General features: G+C 30.4%; 2 protein-coding genes across 7 annotated transcripts; both read right to left on the reverse strand.

Moving 5' to 3' along the window:
* Positions 1 to 1,612: 1,612 nt before the first annotated feature.
* On the reverse strand, positions 1,613 to 12,340 carry LOC130621949 (uncharacterized). Of its 6 annotated transcripts, XM_057437320.1 has the most exons (19): positions 12,206 to 12,340; positions 11,106 to 11,171; positions 10,765 to 10,825; positions 10,587 to 10,637; positions 10,352 to 10,465; positions 10,120 to 10,185; positions 9,488 to 9,538; positions 8,970 to 9,029; positions 8,526 to 8,567; positions 7,650 to 7,712; positions 7,384 to 7,425; positions 5,634 to 7,257; positions 5,415 to 5,477; positions 5,259 to 5,333; positions 5,093 to 5,152; positions 4,754 to 4,783; positions 3,611 to 3,733; positions 2,929 to 3,021; positions 1,613 to 2,281 (listed from the first exon to the last, which is right to left on the reverse strand). In XM_057437320.1, exons 4-19 carry the CDS (start codon positions 10,596 to 10,598, stop codon positions 2,121 to 2,123), a joined length of 2,679 nt encoding a protein of 892 aa, XP_057293303.1. In that variant the 5' UTR covers positions 10,599 to 10,637; positions 10,765 to 10,825; positions 11,106 to 11,171; positions 12,206 to 12,340; the 3' UTR covers positions 1,613 to 2,120. The 6 variants fall into 6 exon arrangements, with proteins under 6 accessions (XP_057293303.1, XP_057293307.1, XP_057293306.1 ...); XM_057437324.1 differs by lacking the exon at positions 8,970 to 9,029; XM_057437323.1 differs by lacking the exon at positions 5,093 to 5,152.
* A 38-nt stretch (positions 12,341 to 12,378) lies between these two features.
* LOC130621950 (N-lysine methyltransferase KMT5A-like) lies at positions 12,379 to 16,258 on the reverse strand. The gene is made up of 6 exons (XM_057437326.1): positions 15,125 to 16,258; positions 14,571 to 14,639; positions 13,709 to 13,877; positions 13,099 to 13,291; positions 12,872 to 12,907; positions 12,379 to 12,512 (listed from the first exon to the last, which is right to left on the reverse strand). The coding sequence occupies exons 1-6, from the start codon at positions 15,273 to 15,275 to the stop codon at positions 12,444 to 12,446; spliced, it is 687 nt and encodes a 228-aa protein (XP_057293309.1). The 5' UTR covers positions 15,276 to 16,258; the 3' UTR covers positions 12,379 to 12,443.
* Between the last annotated feature and the right edge of the window lie 4,533 nt (positions 16,259 to 20,791).

Raw genomic sequence — 20,791 nt, forward strand, 5'->3', positions numbered from 1 at the left:
TAAAACAAGAGTTATCTTCTCCACAAAGTTCAACCCTAGAGGACCCGACATCAAAACCATTGTCCAGACCCACATGCCCATTATTAGTAATCATCCAGACTTGTCGCGGCTGTTTCCAGAAAACAGTATATTGGTTGCATATAAAAGAGAGAATAACTTAAGGGATTTAATATTACGTGCTGATCCTTACAACATCATGTCCGATTTATCAAACGACAATGCAGCAGGTTATGTGAAATGTAAAAATAAAAAATGCGACTCCTGCAAGAATTATGTAATTTAAAATTCGTCGCGAAAGCAGTTGCAGTTCAAAAAACGTTATATACGTTGCTTTTTGTAAATTATGTGGTAAGCAGCGTTGCTTGGAAGCCTCGACTTTCGAATTACAAATCCCACATTAAAAAGAAGATACCATCTTGCAAAGTTGTGAAACATTTTATTGATGAATGCCCTAATGCCTCCGTGCAAAATATTGGGTTTATTATAGTTGATGTTGTGAACAATGGAGAGAATTTAACAAGCAGGCAAATTGATAGTTTGCTATTAGATAAAGAAAAATTCTGGATAGGGACACTCGTCACACATTATCAGGGACTTAATGGTTCTCATGACTGGAATAGAACTAAAAGAACAGAAAAATGCAAGTTGTAGAAATCATGTGTTAAGTTGATAGTAGGATGATGGTGATGGAAACCAGTTTTAAACCCTTGTGTATTTAATTGTTTATAATTTATTTTTATTACTATATAAGATATTTTAATTGTTAATACTGTATTGTAAGCGATACTGAAGAAGTCAGTCGATGAACTGACGAAAATTTTAAATAATAAAATCTTTTTACTTAATTCTTGATGTATATATATATATATATATATATATATATATATATATATATATATATATATATATATATATATATATATATATATATATATATATATATATATATATATATATATATATATATATATATATATATATATATATATATATATATATATATATATATATATATATATATATATATATATATATATATATATATATATATATATATATATATATATATATATATATATATATATATATATATATATATATATATATATATATATATATATATATATATATATATATATATATATATATATATATATATATATATATATATATATATATATATATATATACTACTAAAGCGACACTTACGGGGACTTTAACTTTCATTGGATAACAGGGCACAAAATCTTAACGCAAATTGCCAGTAAAATTGAAATCTTTAGCGCCCGACTTGTATACCATTTTGACAAGCGCAATTGTGGCAAGCCCTTACACCATGTGTTAGTTAGATATACAAAATATACAAAAATTTTGTCCCCGGAAATTTTTACAACCTAAATTTTTGATTTAGGGGGACATAACTATAATATCGCCATAGGGGGACAAAATATAATTCAGGTCTTATGGGGACAAAAATTGTATATATTATTCCAACCTATTCAAGGAATTGGGAATCGGTCGACAATGATAGACAACGCTCATACATTCGCCCTAGCAACCGTTAAACATAGAACAAATATCCTTATTGATTAGAGAAAGTAAGTAAACAGTGTGGATTGTATCAAATATATTTAGATCGTATTCGGCAACATAATGCATACATGATACCAACAACATAATGCAAGTCGTGCGTAAACATGAAACAAAAATATAAAAAACAAGCTTGTTTGAGGAATTATTGCTACTTGGATTGTCACCAACCAGGGCGCAAACAGTACATAAAGATTAAAAAGATAAAACGGCTATTGTAGCAACATAAACATAATATATACACATTACAAGTCGTGCGTAAACATGACACAGAAATATAAAACATAAGCTTGTTGGAGGCAGTATGGCTACTTGGATTGTCACCAACCAGGGCGCAAACAGAAGAAAAAGATAAAATGGCTATTGTCGCAACATAAGCATAATATATATACATTACAACTCGTGAGTAAACATGACACAAAAATATAAAAAAAACAAGCTTGTTAGAGGCTCGTCTAATCCAGATCACAACCAGGGCGGAAACAAAGAAATTAGAAAGATAAAAGTTTAAAGCTTAACGAACTAAAAAATTAATGAAGGTTCAGTTCTTTTAATCTTTGCTTCGTTTTAGTACTTTTTGCTTTATGTAGCCTGTCCCATTTCACTCGCTCGTTTGTCAGCTTCGTTCGCACATTGTAATAACTTAACTCCAGCTCATTCTCCTTTATGAATTTGTTTATCTCCTCTCTTCCTGTTGTGGAAACAAATAAAATTATGGATAAGTTGTTAAAAAAAAGGGAAGTAATATAGCCTAACCCAAACTATTTACTTGCCAATGTACGAATATTTTCATGACAGATATAAAAAAAATTATGCTTGTATTTTCATTAAAAAAACATGTCATAGCTATTATCAAAGTACCTTCGCCACACCATAAAAATACGTTTTTTTTATAAAAAACACACTTTTGTTGTCAGCCTGGATATTTCTTAAATTTAAGGGTAGGTTTATGTAGTCACACTCCTGCACTCCCTTGAAAATACGAAATCCCTGTCAATCTACCAATTTGCTTTCTAAATTTTGTCAATGTTTTGCGAGTCAGAATTTGAAAGTAAATATAATTTAAGCTTAAGTTAAACAATAAGAACTTTTACTCCTTAATGGGAATTATCCAAAATGGTTTCTTACTTTTAACAAAAAAAAAACAAATGCGAAAAAGCACATGTCAGAGCAGAACTATTTGATTTCATTACTTCTTATTGCTCAAGGTGGACTGCTTTTTGAGCAGTTCATTTACCACAGCAATGTGAAATGTAGCAGATGGAAGAACCAGATTGAAATTTCGTGTACCAAAAGTACCTAGTATTAGAGATTTTGCGTCGAAACCTTTTACCATACCTGGCCAGGAACTTTCCTTTCTTTTAATAAAGTTACCAAAGGAAACAAACAACTTGTTTCCTATTTCTTTGTTCCACTGGCGGTAATTGCGTCCTAAATGAATAATCAGTGCTTTCGAATACCACTAAAAATATTGACCACGGTTCAAACTTTCTCTAACATAAGAAATATTTTCCTGGGTAACATCAGCAGTAGAAAAGCGATAACAAGAACATCAATTAATAAAAAAAATTGTGTTTATACTCGAAGTATTTAATAGAAATTATAAAATACATTTTCTGTGGTTATCTAACGGATTTTTTATCTTAATCGCAGTTAAGAAACTGCTACAGAAAGTTTCATGGTTATCAAGTTATTAACAGACATTTCTGCTCCCTCCCCATTTTCCCAGGCATAAAAAGGGTTAACAAAAGGACAGTTTTTTAATTTTTGTTTTTAAACAACCGTCTAGTATCTAGCAGCGCAAAGATTTGCACAAAAAAGTGGACAAATCTTGCTAGAAAAAAAAAGATTTACCTTGAATTCTCCATCCATTTTAAAAAGACCCTCCCCTCGCTTTGCAGTCCTACGCCCTTAGTAATTACATCGCCTCTTAATAGTTTAAATAATCAATAAGTACGGTTGTGAATCATAAGACATTATAAGACGTTTAAATTAAAATGCAAAAAATTAAAACACAAACCTTTGCTTTCTTTCAGCGTGTGCCAATCATTGCCAACATCATAAGCGATCCCATTATCTTCTTGAGACACAACATAATCGGTGTCACTATCAGAATTTAAAACATTGTTTGTTAACACCTTTTCTAAAACACAAAAAAAAATAATCTCACAAAACAAATGGTCACACCTTGATTCCATATAATTATTTTATATATACATTTACATAAATTTATATAACGGAAAAAGTTAACGCTTTGGCAACAATAAAAGATGGGGTTAAAGCACAACTGAGCATACACGATATTTTTATGTAAGCAATTAGTTTATAAGCAACTAAGTCTGATTTATTATAAAAATTGTTATTAAACTTTTGGAAAAAAATCTGGCTACTTTTTTTTTGTTTTTTTACATAAATAATAAAAATTACTTAAATAAAATTAAGCAACCATTAAGCAACTTTAGATCTACAATCAGTAACTTCAAATTTGACAAAACAGCATTTTTACAAGGACTTATCGATGGCAAACGCAATCAACTTGCCAATACTCTGCAGCCAAGAGGTTGCAAAAAACAAACATAATATGCATGTTAAACAGCGTTCATAACACGGTAGCCACACTTTCTAACATGCCATAATTACGGAACAGCCCACATCGGGTACCAATGCGAAATATTGAGGAGGGGCATGTTGACATCAGCAACAATTAGCACAGCTTAAGAGCTTAAGATTCAAGTCCTAAGTCTGCTCTGTACAGTAACAAGTTCAAATTGCATAAATCCAATATAGAAACAATCGAGATTACTATTTATAGTGACGGACTTTAAAACTCACGCTCATCAAAATTTTAAATTGCTTATAAAAAGAATCCTGTAAAATATTTAACATTTTAAATTATTTTATTTCGTCATATTTGTTTTCAATATACAATTAGGGCAATTAGCATTTTTTTGTGCAAAAACTGACTCGTTGTTTTGTTTATATCAGCACTATTGGATGCACTTCAATCGCTTAAAGCATGAACTTAGCAAACTTTAAAACAATTCTAGGATATTATAAAAATGTGCTAATTTTATAGAGACGCCTTATTCTTATTTCTTCGGGGAATTGAAGCCTCTCTAAATGTCATGATAAATATTGAAATAAAGAATGGCTAATAGAATACCTGCTTTCTTACGAAGCCCATAAGATTTCCCTATAAAATAAAACAAAATATGTTACAATTTAAAATAAAAATCTAACCAACATTAGAGTTATTTTTTGATGCATTTAAATATTATCAAACAATCCTCAAAAATCCAAAACAGCCATCAGCTGTTACTTAATTATCAAAAATAATGTCCTCATATATGACGTAACTATAATAAAGGATGCGGGACCTTTTCTGAAAATAGAATTGTTACGTTTGGATAAGCCATACTTGTTAAACTGCAACAATCAGCAAATCTCAAGTTATAAAGTTATAAACATACTTTGTACAAGCACAAAGTGTGTTTCGTTTTACCTTTATAATTCTTTGAATTATTCGGCAGCTGATCATTACATAAAGAAATACGTTGTTCTTCTACAAAGAAAAAAGTTTTACCATTGAAAATCGATTTTTTATGGCTTCAAACGTTACACGAAGAGGAATGTTTACTAAGAAGGGGTTTACTAAAATAATTGTTTACCGTTAGGAAGTTCACCGTTAGAATTCTTCGGCTTATTTAGCAGCTGATCATTGCATTGAGTAAGAGTTTGTTCTCCTGCAAGGCAGAAAGGTTAAATTATCAACATGAAAACAATTAGAAAAGAATTAAGGGATTTAAAGAAGTGTAGTGTTTTACCTTTATGGCTTTTTGAATCTTCCGGTAGTTGGTCATTACATTGAGGAGCAACTTGCTGTTCTCCTAAGAGTAAAGAACAGCTTAATATACTGAAAAACCTATCAAGGATTTAATGAGTTTTAGTTCGCACAAGAAGCAGCCTTAAAACATAAAGTAGATGAAAATAGATTAAAAATTAGCAGTCCCTAAAAAACATCTAAAACTAATTATCATAAATACCTGAGTCTATTTGAAGCAAATGTTTTCCAACCTTGGTAATAGTGTGAATAGCTAAAGGTGCTTGATATGTGTCCTGATTGATCTTCTCACTATGGCCCATATGAGAAAAAAATAGTTCCCTATCTTGTCGTGGTAAGTCTAAACTAGCAAATAAGGTGCTAATTCTATGTCTGTTATTCGTTGCTATCAACTGGTCTGTTGATGAGAGTGATAACTTTCTGCATAGCTTATTCATTGCATGCCATCCTGATACATGACTACTAGAATTTTGTGAGCTAGCAAAGAGAAATTTGTTGGTTTGCATCACCCCGGCAGCCTTTCTAAACGGACTTGATGCAAGCTTTGTAATTGCAGGAACAGTGTCTGGAGGTATTAGGACAGGAACCAAATGGTTATTGCCCTTTCCGGTCATATAACTGATTTTCATGGACTTAACCAGCTGTTGATCAGCGTTGTCAAGACTCTTTAATCGCTGTTGGTCGATCCATGCGTTGCTTTCGGCATCTTGCCAGTCTTTTAACATAAGACGAGCTGGTTCGCCACCCCGTCTTCCGTTAAGCAGGGTAAGTCTTGTGCACGCTGCATCCCTTAATTCAACGTAAGCATGCTTGTCATTGAATTCAAATTCGCTACATAGTTCCTCTATCCTAGATATTAAGTGTGTTCTTAACTTTGAAAGATCTTCTTCTAATGGGAGCTTTGCTGGCTTCCGCAAGTTCACTTGTCTTTGCTTATTGATTTGGTATGTAGCGTCTCCAAATAAATGCTTTTCCCACGCTTTGAAGGTCGCTATAAATTTATTCATTTCTTTGCCTTCGTCATCTTTCGCGCAAGCATAAAAGTGATTTTTCAAATCCTCTGTGGCACGTTTTATCAGAAAACACAAGTTTAGTTTTAGACCAGCTTTAATGTCTTCGCTATTGTCTTTTGCAACATACTTCTCAATTGCTTTTGCAAGTAGCTCATAATTACGTCGATTAAACATGTCTAGGGAATTGCCATGGTGATAAACTATACCCTCCTCTTCTCTAAATATGACATACAAATAAGCTAACCGTCTCATATCTCCTCTTATACCTTTGCAAATTTCATTTAATTTGTCTTTCTTTTGCTTGACTTTCCAGAAAAACTTGGACGCAATTTGTAAAATGTTTTCGTCAGTGCGGCAAATTTCACCAATTTTATCAATTCTCAATTTTGCGAGCACATTTGTTTGAAACTCCTTATCATAATTACTTAAATGAGGGACTTGAAACAAGGAATTTGGTATTGATGCAACAGGCTCATTAGTTTTTAAGCTGCACCTTAACTTATGCCTACTGAAATTGCTCTTAACTACAGTAATATTGCAAAAACTGCAACGTGTCAATGGGCTTGAATTTTTCCCTTTCTTTTCGCTTTGGTAAGTGGGTTCATCTAATGTCGCTTGATGCTTATTAAATTCAATTATTCCGTCCCATCTCATCTCTGCAAACAACTTGTCTTTTTCCTTTTTACTTTTTTCCAATGCAGCTTTAACCCTTTCTTCTTTACCGTGTTTTAATTTTATGTGTCGTGTTAACTTTTGCCGTATTTTACCACAGAAGATACAATATCTACCAGGTCTTTTATGCTTGTCACCGTCCTGAAAACAAAGATAATTGTTTTTAACATATAGAGATAGAAGAGCTGAGTACGTAGAACATTAAGGTCATAACAAAGTTAGAAGCAATAATAGCTAAAAATAAAACATAATAAAAACTTTCCTTACCTCAGTATCAGAAATTGGATCGGCGATGTCACTAGATACTGACTAAAAGTTAATAAAATAAGATAAACAAATTAATAAAAAATGTTAATGCAACAACAATTTTTTACAGTTGCATTCCCTATTTAAATAAATATGCAAATATTTTTTGTCTAAGTTTACGTTGTAGTTAATGACAAAAAATTTAAAAATTTAATCACTCATGTTAAAAAAAATTTAATGCTAACAATTTCTAAGCTCAGTCAGCACAGAAAATAATGGGTACCTACGTTGTTTGGTGTGTTTTCAATGTCAGGTAGATCACCATGTATTCCTGAGTCATCAGTCAATGACTACAACAGGAACAAATACAACAATTATGCTCCCTTACATAAAGTTTTGCCTTTGCACAATTCTTTCACATTTCACAACAACAATTCTTTCATTATGGTGTTAAAGATAACGAACCGAAAGGATTGTCAGCGGTAGCAAAAAAATAAATGCTAAACTAAGGAGCCGTAGCTATGTACAGGACGCCTTGAGATTGACTGAAATTTTATCAAGCCAAATTTTGTTGGAAGAATTATTTTTTTTTAATTTTCTTGTTTCTGTTGTATTTGAAAAAATAAAAATCTGGTTCTGTTTATATTAGCAACCTATATTTTAGCTATATTATAAGCTTTTAAGATTCTGTGAAATAAAACATATTTGTTTGCATCAGATTTGTTGCCACAACCCCATGTACAACAAATTATAATCGTAGTACTTAAGATCTCGAGGCTATAACTTATTATTTTTCCTCTCGCCTACAACTGATCTTTTCTAAGAAAAAAGTGATTCAAGTACAGGAACTATTTCTGTTGAAACAAAAGAACAAAAAGCTCTGAGTTTATGAGTTACACACAGGCCCAGGACTTATGTTATGTCATGTCAACAACAAGGTCTGGTATTAAGTGAATTAATTTTTAGGAACAAGGAGCAACATAATGGTGGTGTTGCGTTGCAGGCTAATAAATGATTAAAAATGCAGTAATGCAATATCATGCAGTTAACCTTTGTTTTTTTACCAACTTTATTATTTATTTCACAATTAAATCCAGGTGAGACATAATTCTTTGAAAAAACCCATGACCATTAGCACATAACTACAGAATTTAAAGACTTACATTATTGGAAGCAAATGGAAGTGCACCAACACTGTCACATGACTTAAAAATAAAGTGACAGTAGTTAGTTAAGTAATAAATACATAAGCAATTATAATTAAATTATCATGATATCTTAAGATAAAAACGCTTTTATACAATGCAAAAACATTTTGGTAATTTTTCAGAATTTTTATAATTTCGGTTTTATAAAAGGCAAGATAAAATAATGCTTTGATATTTTATAAAAAAATTATTCTTTAATCACAGGGAAAATATGAAAAAGCTTCTAAACACTACACTGAACACTGAAAGACAAAAAGACAGTCAGACAATATTAGTTAAAAATGCTCTAGAAACTACACTTTTCTTTGAAAACTACAAACTATAACACAAGCTTTTGCGTAAACTGTTCAAATTTGCCAACGTTATTAACTTGCTGGAAAAAAAATGAAATAAACTAACCTCATTCAAGGACAAAAGCAACTTTTTGTCCCGAACAGGATTTTCCCCTTCTTCACATGGCTTAAAGAGTAGCAAAACATTATGTATAACCTTCCAACTTTTCTTATTTTTAAGAAATTCACCTTATTTTTATACAGATATCAACAAATATGAAAAGTTGATTTTTCAAAATGGTTCAAATTGTTTAATTCAAGGCAATTTTTCTGAATTTTACATTTATACAAAGTCTACGTAATAACAAAAACCATAAATATATATAAAATCTATTTACTCTGTTATTCCCACTACATGATTAGCGTTGCCTCATAGACGATAAAGGGTCTACTTCAAAATTGTTAGAAAATTACTATATACCCACAAACATTTTTACTTAAAACATAAAGCATTTTCATTATATTGTCATACAAATTCCCATGAAAATAGACTTTAGGCCAGTTGCAAGAAAATTAATAAACACTAAAAATTACCAAAATAGATTCATAACGATTCTATTACAAAGATCAATTAGCAGGTAGTACCTCTTCCAAAAAGTTTTTCACTGACCACTTTACTTTTCTTTGCCTGCATGGCTAAAGAAGAAAGTATTATTTAAAAGGATATAGCAATGTTCTAGAATGGATGTATTATATATGTAAAAGGTTAATCATGCTAGTTATTATTTTGAAACTGTCCGTGAAATTTCTTTTCAGTTTCAGCATATTTAAAGAAAATATAAAGATCATTGACACAACAAGCCATATTGAGAAAGCATTTAAAATAACTAAACAGGAATATTTACTTTTTTCAGGTGTTTTAGAAATATCAAATATTGTTAATATTTAAATATTGTTATTAGCAATCCTTATTTTAAGGGTTTTCCAGGTTTCTGAAGGCACTTTTGAAGGTTTAAAAACTTTTTGTACGTGTTTTAGAAATTTTAATTAACAGTTTCCAAGATATTATTTTCCACAATACATAATTTAACAAGTAATTAACTTCAACCCTTGAAATATTTCTAGTAAATTTTCTTTTTTCGTGTTATTTTTCCCTTTTTAGTTTTATTGTCCTATTTCTTTTAAACAATAGCAAAACTATTATCCTTAACGTGTTTTACCGTACATATAATAATCCATAACTTTATATAAAAACAGCATGTTTAACACATATTTACCTTCTTCACAAAATCGCCAATGTTCCATTTTCTTCTCTTTGTTTTCTCTTTTTTTGCAGTGGAAGTCTGAAATCATTTTAACATTCTTCATAATCCTTTTCAGCATTTATAAATTGTACAAAATTTAGGTGTGGTGATTACAGAGTATTTTATGATTAAAATATTTTGAGAATTAATGTTTGTTCTAAGTTAAAAAACGACAAACATAGTGGTTAATATCACATTGGCATACCAGAAAAGGTAGATCGGTCAATTTGTTTGGTTCTTCATTATCTTGAAGAAGAGTTGAGACAACAGCTTTCATTTCTTTTAAGCAGGTCTTCTCTGACAAACAAAAATCCACTTCCTAAACACCAAATAGATGTTATATGCAGTAACACCTTAGAAAAGAAGAGAAGTTATTTTTAATCAGCTCAAATAAAAAGTTAAAGACCTAAAAGTTATATCTAAAAAAGCTATCAGCTAACCGTGTCAGACATCAAAGGTAAGCATGTCTTTCCTTAATTTTATTACTTCATCTAAAAACATAAAAAAGAAGCACTTAATGTTATACATGATAAACATATTTCGTGACGAATAAATAGAGTCAATATCTTAATGCAATTTCTTACAAATTCTGTTCTCAATTGTGTAATAAAACAATACCTTCTTTTGGATACTTCTTAACATTAGATTCCTCTTTATCCGCTTCTGTTCTTAAAACATTCTGAAAATATATACAAAAAAGTATCTAACTGGATGAACTATGTAGAAAGGTGTATTTGTTGGTATGCTTTCTAACTCACAATTGGAGTACACCATAATATTTGTAGAATAAGTTTTAAATATGATATGCATATTGCATAATACAATGGTTTTTACACAATGCCTAGATAACTGTGCAAGAAACAGAAATTAGAAAGCACCAAAAGTCAATCTATCGGTTTAATAAAGTGTTTGTAATATAATCAAGTGCAAATCTTCCCAAAGCATATACTAAATCCTACCTTGTCCAACAATCCTTGCAAAACAACATCAGCAATCTTTTCATCATGGTCACTCTCTGCAATAACCTAAAGTACAAAGAATTAGGTAATTATCATTGCATTACAAATTGAAAATTATGCCTCACTGACTCTTATTAATGTATTTAAGTGTTCGATATCATTACAATTAATTTCAAGTCTTCTTGCATCGCTAGATACTTAGCAGGTTCAAAAATATTTGATTAATTATAAGTTATTATTAGTTAAGTTTTGCCTAGTTACAGTGCTGTTGGCGATCACTTATGGGTTTGTAAAAATCGTCAATTATCGTTCAATGATTTCACTGTTTTAGCTCATGGCATTAAATCTTTTGACCTCAAATTAAAAAAGAGCCTACTTATTATGCGTGATATAGCTATTTTAAATAAAAACATGCGTTCTATGCCGCTATTGTTATTCGACAAAACGCAATTTAGTAATTAATACATTCTTAATGCTTTATTGCAGTTCATACATATATAACTATTTAACTTGTAAATCATTAGTTATGTTTTGATAATGGGTTTAGATACCTGAAACACGTCCAAACCAATGTTATTTTTGTATTTAGCTATTTTTAAAAAGCTAAGTTTCTTTATTTTATATAATATACAAAGTCTATGTCTCATTTGTTAAGTGCTAAGACATTACAGCACACTTCAATGTACCAAATGGACCAAATTGGGTAAGTTCCCTGGTCATACCACTCGTTTCAAAACATACAAGTTGACGATGTTATTGAAATCTCTTCAAAAGTTCATGAAAATACTTGATCCTATACATCAGCGTTTCAAGCTCTATATATTGGAAGTAACAGTCAAATAAATTTCTGAACTTTTTTGTGTATGGATAGGTCATTGCTTACGTCATTAAAAATCAAATGATATATTTAAATTTTATTGTTCTCCTTTAGTGGATTTTATGCATCGCAATAACTGTTTCAATTTTTGTGCAGCTTTTTTAATAACAAATGCATTGCAAAAAGTGGATTCATAATTTTTTACGACAAAAAAATTCTACAAATAAATTTATATAGAATATGATTTAAACGAAAGGACTTTAAAATCAGGAACTAAACCCACCTCATCCAACATTCCTTGCAAAACAACATCATCAATCCTTTCTTCATGGTCACTCTTAGCAATAACCTAAATTATCACCTTACAATTTAAAAGTCTCACTGCCTTAAACATTAGCATGAATTGCATTTTTTTTCTCCGTACTACCAATGCAGAAAAACACAGAACAGACGCTTCTTTTTTTCAGGTGCATCCCTCAAGTGACATTTTTTTCTCCGTTAATAATAAATACCCTATATTTTCAAACACATACCTCCTTGTCATGGTCATCCTTACTTGATTCTTCCATTGGTAGAATTTCTGATTGAATCTATAGGTAAAAATACATTTAATTATCAGAGCAGTGACCACAGGTTATTTTCTTAGAAGAGTAAGATTTTAATTAAGAGTAACAATTTTATTACGTTGTATTAAACTTGAAGAGAAAAAAACTGGTGGCTTTAGAAAACTTGTGACTTTAGAATGGCAGCCACATTATCAGTAGAAATTTATTAACATCCACTTAACAAATTTAATTAATGCAGTACTGGCTTGTGTAAAAAAGTAAAAAATAAACTGCAACATTTCACTGATTTCATTTAATGTCATGCAAAATAAATTCTGGTATACATTAATTGATTTTTTATTGAAAGAATTTCATATTTAATTTTTTATAGAAAATAATCTTACTTTTTTGGATTCTTTATTCCTCACCACTTTCCGCTCCTGCATATAAAATTTATCCTAATTAAGGTTTCTAATTTGATGTATATACTGTTCACACCCAATTAGATGAAAAGTTTATTAACCAATAGACAAAGGCTAAAAAACAATAATTTAATTTTACAAAAATGTTTTTCAAAAGTAACAATTTGTCTGAGAACTAAAAATGCTGGTGTAAATACTTAATTACAAACCTCCTTATACCATGGCATTTCCAACTCTCCATAAAAATACAAAATTTCTTCACCAGGATTGATATCACGAAGAGCAAATAAACATAAATGCGGTTCATTGTAAGACACAATTTTTTTCATTGCAGAGTTAGGAAAGTATCTTGAGTCGTTTACCAGTCTGCCAAGAGAGTTTTTTATTGTAGTAGCATCTATCCTATAATATTAAAGTAATGCTCGGAGGAATCACATTTGTTAGATTTGATCTGTATAATAATTTTGTCTGTGTTTTCAATAACCAAAGTTGATTACATTTTCTAAAACTTCCATAACAATGTCTATAAAAAAACCTTAAAACTATATTCTGTATTTTAAAAAAAATTTTAGTTTACATTTAACAGGAAAATATTATATGATAACCAAAGCAATTTGATTAGCTGGTAATTGTATTGCATGCTAATTTACAATGGCAGGTTTTAAACCATTGGAAATATATATATATAAAAATACTTTGCTATAAATTATCGAACATATACAGACATGGTCAATTAGCATTGTCATTCCAAAGTGGATTTTTCACTAGTTTTAACAACTAGTTAACAACATCAAAACCAACAAAATTACAGTAACTTACCACATGCTTTTTTCTCTGTGTTTAAATTCATAGATGTAGGAACCCATATTGCTGTCATTATAGAGTTTTTCAAGCTGAAGTTTTACTTCTTTTGATTTGATTAAGGTACCCTGATAATTCAGAATAAATGAACCTTTAGGGATAATGGAGGTTGCAAAGACTCCCCAACCTAAAATAATCAAACTTTATATAAGAAAGTTTTTTATTATATGGAAACATGTATATACATAAAATTCACTGACTTTACATTACAATATTTTATATAAGGCCTTGATTAATAATTTGATCAAAAACAATGTAAACAATAACTGTAAAATTCACACATCTGTCTGAAGAATCTTTTGGGAAGGGCGAAATAGTGTTAGAAGATTTGATATATACCAAAGCGAGCTACAGCGTAAAATATACACAAAAAAATTCTTTCATCTTTACAACATGGTATTATATATATATGCTCATGAAACCATTTAGTTTTACGTCTTCATAATACATCATGTAAATAAATATATTCTTATAAAACATAAGTATTTTCCAAATATTATTTTTCAACAACAACTTTTTCTGACTCCTACAACCATCTTTATACAACAGAACAGCTTAATTATCCTTGTTTTTATATTAAGTTTGTTGATATGTTATGCCTAATTATGCTCACATCTTATTATGCCTTTTATCCCAAAGTGTTAATATGCTGAATTATATATTCAAGTTCTTCACAAAAATGTTTAAATTTGCATAACCACCAGTAGTCTAGCTAACAATAAACAATTGAAATGCTTATATATTATGTATATAGCTATATATTATTATACAAATAAATTTTAGTTTGGTTTTCTAGTACAGAAATAACTTTATAACCCACCTTTGTATTCATCAATATATCTTTTTGTTATATGACATGGGTCACTTCTGTTGCTTGAGGTGATAGAAACTAAAAATAAAGTTGAAATGTTTTCTTGCGGTGACAAAATTTCAAAGACAGGGCCCATGTGCTTTATACAAGCTAGCTTAACCACAATGACCTCCTTCAGGCTGCCTGAAAGACATGTTATGTTTGTGTCCTGAAGTCCCTGCAAAAAATGTTGGTCAGTCAAACTTTTGCCCAGGATTTCTAGGTTAAAGAAAGAGAGTAGTGTCACATAACATCACATTTAGGACCTTTCACATTGATTAGTGCCTTAATTATTTGCCTTTTTGTAGTCATATCTGCTTTAATTTAATTTGAACTGGATAGCTAGCTAGCTAAAAGCGTATAGCTACCGTCCTTTTTACGTGATAATATAAAGAAAAAATAACGTCAGTTCCACCTGAGTTTACCAAATAATTTTTGATAGTTAAGAAACTATTTCCAAATAGATTGAATGATATTTAGGATCTTAACTAAGTATTAATGTGGCTTTACTAACTATTACAAACCTGCTGTTTCGATCGAGTATTCCTGGCGACCGCCATTTTGTCTGATTCCCAGTGCAGCATTTACGGTAGCTTTGGCCCGGTTTTTCTCTGGCTTCAGGAGACCCGGTTTCCATGTTTTGATAAAAATGATTGGTTCACAATTCCAGCCCATTGAAGTTGAAAGAATTTTATTATTTTCAGAAGAATTATTTCTGGCAACAAAGAATACAAATGGAAACCAATAGTGTCGCTTTTACCGCCTATTCTCAAGCAGCAATCCGAGGTCTTTAATGTCCCCGAAAATTCTAGTTTTTACTTTCTCCGCTGGGTCAGCTGTTTATATATCCCAAATGCTTAAAAGCCATATTATATGGTAAAATTTTTTACATATCTTTGTCTGTGCGGTACTTCACTCAACGTAAATCATGCGTATCTAATCGATTTTCTGAAATATATGTATTATTCGGACTCACGCGCCAATATCCCCATAAGTCAATTTAATCAATTTTCTATAATACACACACACAAGTCAATGTATTTGGTTTTCTGCAAGATATGTAATTTTCGGACTAACGCGCTAGTGCCCTCACAAGTTAATATAATTGATTTTCTCTCATATATGTAATATTCGAACTCACACGCTAATTTCGTCATAAGTCAGTCCAATCGTTTTTCTATAATACACGTAATATTTGCACTAACGCGCTAGTTTCTTACAAGTGAAATTAATTGCTTTTCCCAAACGTATGTGATATTCATACAGTAACTTCCTCACAAGTCAAATTCATCGATTTTCTCTCATATATATATTATTTAAACTCACGGACTAATGTCCTTACAAGTCAACCTAAAAGGTTTTCTATAATAAAAGTGATATTTAGATCAATACAGTAATGTCCTCACAACTCAAATTAAATGATTTTCTCTCATATATGTAATTTTCGAACTCACGCGCTAATGTTCTCATAAGTACTATTAATTGATTCTCTCCGATATATGTCATACTTAGACTCGCGCGCTAGTGTCCTCCCAAGTCAATCTAATGGATTTTCTACAATAAATGTGATATACAGATTCACGCGCCAATGTCCTCACAAGCCAAATTAATGGATTTTCCTAAATATATGTAACTTTCGGACTAACGCGCTACTGTCCTCACAAGACAGTTTTATTGATTTAAAATGATATATTTTGTATTCAGAGTCACGTGCTAATGTCCGCACAAGTCAATCTAATGGATTTTTTTATAATAATTGCGATATTCAGATTCATGCAGTAATATCTTCGCAAGCCAAATTTAATGATTTTCTCTCAGATATGTAATAATTGAACTCACGCGGTAATGTCTTACAAGTCAATCTAATCGTTCTTCTATAATACACGTAATATTTAAACTGACGCTCTATTGTCCTCACAAGTACTCAAACGCACCCGCTAATGTCAATCTAATTGTTTCTCTGCAAGATATGTAGTTTTCGGGCTTACGCGCTAATGTCCTCACAAGTCAATCTAATCGTTTTTCTATAATACATAATTTATTTCTATAATATAATACGTAATATTCGGACTAACGCGCTAATAATTATGTCTTTACAAGTCAAAAGAATTGATTTTCTATAATATACGTAATATTTGGACCAATGCGCTAATAACAATGTCCCCATAAGTCAAATTTATTGATTTTCTATAATATACGTAATATTTGGACCAATGCGCTAATAACAATGTCCCCATAAGTCAAATTTATTGATTTTTTATAATATATGTAATTTTGAGACTAACGCGCTAATAACAATGTCCTCGCAAGTCAAAATAATTGATATTTTATAATATACGTATTGTTTCTCAAATGTATGTGATATTCAGATTGATGCAGTAATATCTTCGCAAGCCAAATTCAATTCAAACAAGTCAATTTGATTGAGTTTAAAGTATGTCATATTCGGACTCACGCGCTAATGTACTCACGAGTCAATTTAATGGATTTTCTATAATAAATGTGATATTTATATTTATGCAGTAATGTCTTCACAAGTCAAATTAATTGATTATAAAATAATATATGAAATTTTTGGAGTAACGAGCAATTACCCTCCCAAGTCAATCTAATGGATTTTCTATGATAAATGTGATATACAGATTCACGCGCCAATGTCCTCACAAGTCAAAATAATTGATTTTCTATAATATGTGTAACATTTGGACTAACGCGCTAATAACAATGTCCTCGCAAGTCAAAATAATTGATTTTTTATAATATACGTATTGTTTCTCAAATGTATGTGATATTCAGATTGATGCAGTAATATCTTCGCAAGCCAAATTTAATGATTTTCTCTCAGATATGTAATAATTGAACTCACGCGGTAATGTCTTACAAGTCAATCTAATCGTTCTTCTATAATACACGTAATATTTAAACTGACGCTCTATTGTCCTCACAAGTACTCAAACGCACCCGCTAATGTCAATCTAATTGTTTCTCTCCAAGATATGTAGTTTTCGGGCTTACGCGCTAATGTCCTCACAAGTCAATCTAATCGTTTTTCTATAATACATAATTTATTTCTATAATATAATACGTAATATTCGGACTAACGCGCTAATAATTATGTCTTTACAAGTCAAAAGAATTGATTTTCTATAATATACGTAATATTTGGACCAATGCGCTAATAACAATGTCCCCATAAGTCAAATTTATTGATTTTCTATAATATACGTAATATTTGGACCAATGCGCTAATAACAATGTCCCCATAAGTCAAATTTATTGATTTTCTATGATATACGTAATATTTGGACCAATGCGCTAATAACAATATCCCCATAAGTCAAATTTATTGATTTTCTATAATATACGTAATATTTGGACCAATGCGCTAATAACAATGTCCCCATAAGTCAAATTTATTGATTTTCTATAATATGCGTAATATTTGGACCAATGCGCTAATAACAATGTCCCCATAAGTCAAATTTATTGATTTTCTATAATATACGTAATATTTGGACCAATGCGCTAATAACAATGTCCCCATAAGTCAAATTTATTGATTTTTTATAATATATGTAATTTTGAGACTAACGCGCTAATAACAATGTCCTCGCAAGTCAAAATAATTGATATTTTATAATATACGTATTGTTTCTCAAATGTATGTGATATTCAGATTGATGCAGTAATATCTTCGCAAGCCAAATTCAATTCAAACAAGTCAATTTGATTGAGTTTAAAATATGTCATATTCGGACTCACGCGCTAATGTACTCACGAGTCAATTTAATGGATTTTCTATAATAAATGTGATATTTATATTTATGCAGTAATGTCTGCACAAGTCAAATTAATTGATTATAAAATAATATATATAATTTTTGGAGTAACGAGCAATTACCCTCCCAAGTCAATCTAATGGATTTTCTATGATAAATGTGATATACAGATTCACGCGCCAATGTCCTCACAAGTCAAAATAATTGATTTTCTATAATATATGTAACATTTGGACTAACGCGCTAATAACAATGTCCTCGCAAGTCAAAATAATTGATATTTTATAATATACGTATTGTTTCTCAAATGTATGTGATATTCAGATTTATGCAGTAATATCTTCGCAAGCCAAATTCATTATTAATGTGATATTTGAACTCGCGCGCTAATGACCTCACAAGTCAATTTAATTGAGTTCAAAATAATATATGTCATATTCGGACTCACGCGCTAATGTCCTCGCAAGTCAATCTAATTAATTTTTTATAATAAACGTGATATTTAGTTTCATGCAGTAATAGGCTCACAAGTCAAATTAATTGATTTTTTCTCATATATGAAATATTTGAACTCACGCGCTAATGTCCTCATAAGTTAATCTAATCGTTTTTTCTATAATACACGTATTATTCGGACTCACGTTCTAATGCCGTCACAAGTCAAATTAAAAGATTTTCTACAATATATGTAATACTCAAATTCACGCGTTAATATCCTCACAAGTCATTCTAATGTAACCTCCATTTGCTGTGGTATCTTCTTCTTCATACGGAGGGGGCGGTTCACCCGGAAAGAAAAGATGAAACTCTAATAGGGTGAGAGGCGCAGACACTGTGACAACTAAAAGAAAAAAGTATTATTAGCTCAATTAAATAGTCAAATTAATTGACTTTCTATAATAGAATTTCTATAATAAAAGTGATATTTAGATTCATACAGTAATTTCCTCACAAGTCAAATTCATCGATTCTCTCTCATATATATATTATTTAAACTCCCGGACTAATGTCCTTGCAAGTCAACCTAAAGGATTTTCTATAATAAAAGTGATATTTAGATCAATACAGTAATGTCCTCACAACTCAAATTAAATGATTTTCTCTCATATATGTAATTTTCGAACTCACGCGCTAATGTACTCATAAGTACTATTAATTGATTTTCTCCGATATATGTCATACTTGACTCGCGCGCTAGTGTCCTCACAATTCAATCAAATTGTTTTTGTGCAAGATATATAATTTTCGGATAAACGCGTTAGTGTCCTCACAAGTGAATTTAATTGAGTTTAAAATAGTATATGTCATATTCGGACTCACGCGCTAATGTACTCACGAGTCAATTTAATGGATTTTTTTATAATAAATGTGATATTTAGATTTATGCAGTAATATCTCTCCAGTCAAATTTAATGATTTTCTCTCAGATATGTAATAATTGAACTCACGTGGTAATCTCTTGTCGTTGTCGATCTCTAATCGTTCTTCTATAATACACGTAATATTTAAACTGACGCTCTATTGTCCTCACAAGTACTCAAACGCACCCGCTAATGTCAATCTAATTGTTTCTCTCCAAGATATGTAGTTTTCGGGCTTACGCGCTAATGTCCTCACAAGTCAATCTAATCGTTTTTCTATAATACATAATTTATTTCTATAATATAATACGTAATATTCGGACTAACGCGCTAATAATTATGTCTTTACAAGTCAAAAGAATTGATTTTCTATACGTAATATTTGGACCAATGCGCTAATAACAATGTCCCCATAAGTCAAATTTATTGATTTTTTATAATATATGTAATTTTGAGACTAAGGCGCTAATAAAAATGTCCTAGCAAGTCAAAATAATTGATTTTCTATACTATACGTAATATTCAAACTCTTGCAGTAATGTACTTACAAGTCATTATTAACTGATTTTCTATACGTAATATTGAGACTCAAGCGCTAATGTCCCCAGAAGTCAAAATAATTGATTTTGTATAATATATGTAATATTGGAACTCACGCGCTAAAAATAATATCCCTACAAATCAAAAAAAATGATTTTCTATAATATATGTAATGTTGGGACTAACGTGTTTATAATAATGTCCCTACAAGTCAAATTTTTGATTTTCTATAATATACGTAATACTTGGACTAACACGCTAATAATATTATACCCACAAATCAAAAAAAGTGATATTTTATATTATACGTAATGTTGGGACTAACGCGCTAATAATTATGTTCTCACAAGTCAAAATGATTGATTTTCTAGAATATACGTAATTTTGGGACTAACGCTCTAATGTCCCGACAAGTCAAAATAATTGATTTTTTATAATATACCTAATATTTGGACCAATGCGCTAATAACAATGTCCCCATAAGTCAAATTTATTGATTTTCTATAATATA

This window comes from Hydractinia symbiolongicarpus, chromosome 12, assembly GCF_029227915.1.
Source record: "Hydractinia symbiolongicarpus strain clone_291-10 chromosome 12, HSymV2.1, whole genome shotgun sequence".
NCBI classification, from domain to species: Eukaryota; Metazoa; Cnidaria; class Hydrozoa; order Anthoathecata; family Hydractiniidae; genus Hydractinia; species Hydractinia symbiolongicarpus.

Coding starts and splice junctions, on each gene's coding strand:
- LOC130621949 (XM_057437320.1), bottom strand. Junction 9,539..10,119: donor TTGGCGATTTTGTGAAGAAG/GTAAATATGTGT, acceptor TTTCTTCTTTAG/CCATGCAGGCAAAGAAAAGT. Junction 9,030..9,487: donor TGAAAAACTTTTTGGAAGAG/GTACTACCTGCT, acceptor CTACTCTTTAAG/CCATGTGAAGAAGGGGAAAA.
- LOC130621950 (XM_057437326.1), bottom strand. CDS start 15,275: ATGGGCTGGAATTGTGAACCAATCATTTTTATCAAAACATGGAAACCG. Junction 14,640..15,124: donor ATACTCGATCGAAACAGCAG/GTTTGTAATAGT, acceptor CTTTATTTTTAG/TTTCTATCACCTCAAGCAAC. Junction 13,878..14,570: donor ATATATTGATGAATACAAAG/GTGGGTTATAAA, acceptor TGATTATTTTAG/GTTGGGGAGTCTTTGCAACC.